The sequence below is a fragment of the Alosa alosa genome, chromosome 17, assembly GCF_017589495.1.
Source record: "Alosa alosa isolate M-15738 ecotype Scorff River chromosome 17, AALO_Geno_1.1, whole genome shotgun sequence".
Lineage (NCBI taxonomy): Eukaryota > Metazoa > Chordata > Actinopteri > Clupeiformes > Clupeidae > Alosa > Alosa alosa.
The window spans coordinates 27,280,711-27,283,210 of record NC_063205.1 but is presented as its reverse complement, the minus strand read 5'-3'; the positions used below and the strand labels follow the sequence as shown (position 1 = coordinate 27,283,210).

Below are 2,500 nucleotides of genomic sequence, written 5' to 3'. Positions count from 1 at the left end.
ACGAGCTTTTGTACCGTTAGGCTTGCAGTGACGTGTGTGTCTGTGTGTGTGAGAGAGAGAGTGTATTTTGGTGTGCACACAGTGATTCCACCGAACCTGGAAGAACCTCACCTTGTAGGAATGAATAGGGTCTTTCAGTGAAACTCCGAAAAGAAGCACTCTCAGCACCAACACACACACACACACACACACACACAGTACAGTGTTGAAGTAACTGCACAGAAATCTCATTCACATCTTCCAGACCTTGTCTCATAACTCAGTCACTGTTCATTAGCCAGGTAGACACACACACACACACACAAACAAACACACACACAGAAAATTCAATGCATACGATGGCAGATCAGGTCCAGGCAATCCTGAAGCTGGACTTTGATCACTTGATTAGCAATGCAGAAGTTGCCAGTATGGCAATGTGGACTCCCACATCACATTTGTCATAGTCTCTCTCTCTCACTCACTCACTCACTCACTCACTCACTCACTCACTCACACGCTCTCTCTCTCTTTCTCTTTTTCTCTCTCTCTCTCTCTCTCTCTCTCTCTCTCTCTCTCTCTCCGGGTGATCTCCAGTGGAGAGTTGTACATGGTGCAATAGCTACTTAACAGACACAGAGCACACTTAGGGCCAGGGGTAGGGGAAGGGTGCTTCTGTGGGGAGAATGAAACTTTGCCACATTTGTTTGTAGAATGCCTTAGGCTGAGGGGGTGTGTTTGATTTAGTGAAGGAGTGGTGTGGGAGATTGGGGAGTTTTTCGGTGGGGTTTGTTTATTTTTGGTCCCAAATACTCTGTGGCTAGGAAGGCTCATGTGGTTCTTCTGAATTTTTCTTTTAGACAGGCTAAGATGGCTCTGTGGCTGTCCCGAGGAACAGGGTGGGAGGGGACAGGCTTAACAGAGCCGGTGCCCTTGTTAAATCCATATCCTGCCACAAGGCTGAGGATTGAGTACAAATACTATCAGCTAATTGGTGACCTTGAGACTTTTAATGGAACATGGGGGGGTTGAGGGTTGTATTTGTGCACTGGATGAAGGAGGGGAATTGCTGTTCAAGTTTTGAGCCGTATAATGGGTGACTGACAGCTAGGTTGGTCTGTCTGTCTGGTTGATTGTTTTCTTTTGTTTTTTCTTTTGTTTTCCTTTTTTTTGTGGTAATTTGTTTTTGAATATTTTGTGGATGTGAGTTTGGGGGTGTGGAGGGAGGTTTTATTATGGGTTGGTTTTAATGTTACCTGGTTTCCTTTTTTGACTGTCACTAAAGGAACCTTAAAAGTCAAAGTCTCTCTCTCTCTCTCTCTCTCTCTCTCTCTCTCTCTCTCTCTCTCTCTCTCTCTCTCTCTCTCTCTCTCTCTCTCTCTCTCTCTCTCTCTCTCTCTCTCTCTGAGAAACGTGCGATTTTTATCCCACTCTGAGAAATGTCAGGCTGAGTCACTAGTCATACAGGACCTGACTGATGAGGAATCTCATGCCGTCATTATGGGAGGCTTTTTGCCACCGCATGTTCGAAATTAACGTCCTGTGTTGACCTCATCGCATTTCCTGTGACAGTGGCTGCTGCTTGACATGACCTTTCAATTTGAGATAGGAATCCAGTGTTTCCCACAGAATTGAATTCCATTTGTGGAGGTTGGTTTGCAGAATTAACTTGAATACAACACTTTCTAACAAATTAGCGCAGTGTGGTTATGATGCTAACCAGATTTAAGCACAATTTAGTACAACCTGGAAAATCATTGTGTGGTGGTCAATGTTGATATTGTGGTAGGCTGCCATAAATAAGTCAATGTATGGGAAACACTGGAATCAGAACAGAAGCACTCAGAATAGAACCGAAATACTCACTCACACACACACACACACACACACACACCCCTCTCTCTCTCACTCACTCACACACACCACACACACACACACACACACACACACACACACACACACACACACACACACACACACACACACACACAGAGACTAACTAGCTCTCTCTCTCTCTGTTTGTGTGTAGATATCGTCCATGAGAACCTGAAGATGGGCTCAGACGGCGAGAGTGACCAGGCGTCCGGGACCTCCTCGGACGAGGTGCAGTCACCCACCGGAGTGTGCCTCAGGACCCGAGTCAACCGACGCATCTCCATGGAGGTCTGTGTGTGGTGTGTGGGGGTGGTGAGAGAAAGATAATTCCATCAGGGAGAGTGGGAATCTATCAAACTTTTTACACACTGTGTGTGTGTGTGTGTTTGTTTGTTTGTTTGTTTGTTTATGGTGGCAGTCTGAGAAGAACAAAAGCTGCGTGTTTGGGTAATGAATGTATTTTAGTCCCGAGCTGGTGACTGTTGTTGAGTCAGACAGAGCAGCAGTGTGTGTGTGTGTGTGTGTCAGTACAGAGCGGGCATGTTGACGGCAAGGGCTTCCCTCTTTCTCTTCCTTTAGTTCTTTATTCCTCTTTTCACCCTGTCTTTCCCAGGCCTTACTGTATGTGTCTTCTTCCTCTTTGGTA

General features: G+C 45.9%; 1 protein-coding gene across 1 annotated transcript in view; it reads left to right on the top strand.

The window, feature by feature from the left end:
• The window catches only part of cdk17 (cyclin-dependent kinase 17), a 70,799-nt gene that overhangs the window by 48,430 nt on the left and 19,869 nt on the right, over nucleotides 1-2,500 (top strand). Inside the window, exon 4 of the mRNA XM_048267861.1 lies at nucleotides 2,009-2,142. Coding sequence (XP_048123818.1) covers nucleotides 2,009-2,142 — 134 coding nt within the window. The remainder of the gene's footprint in view (nucleotides 1-2,008; nucleotides 2,143-2,500) is intronic.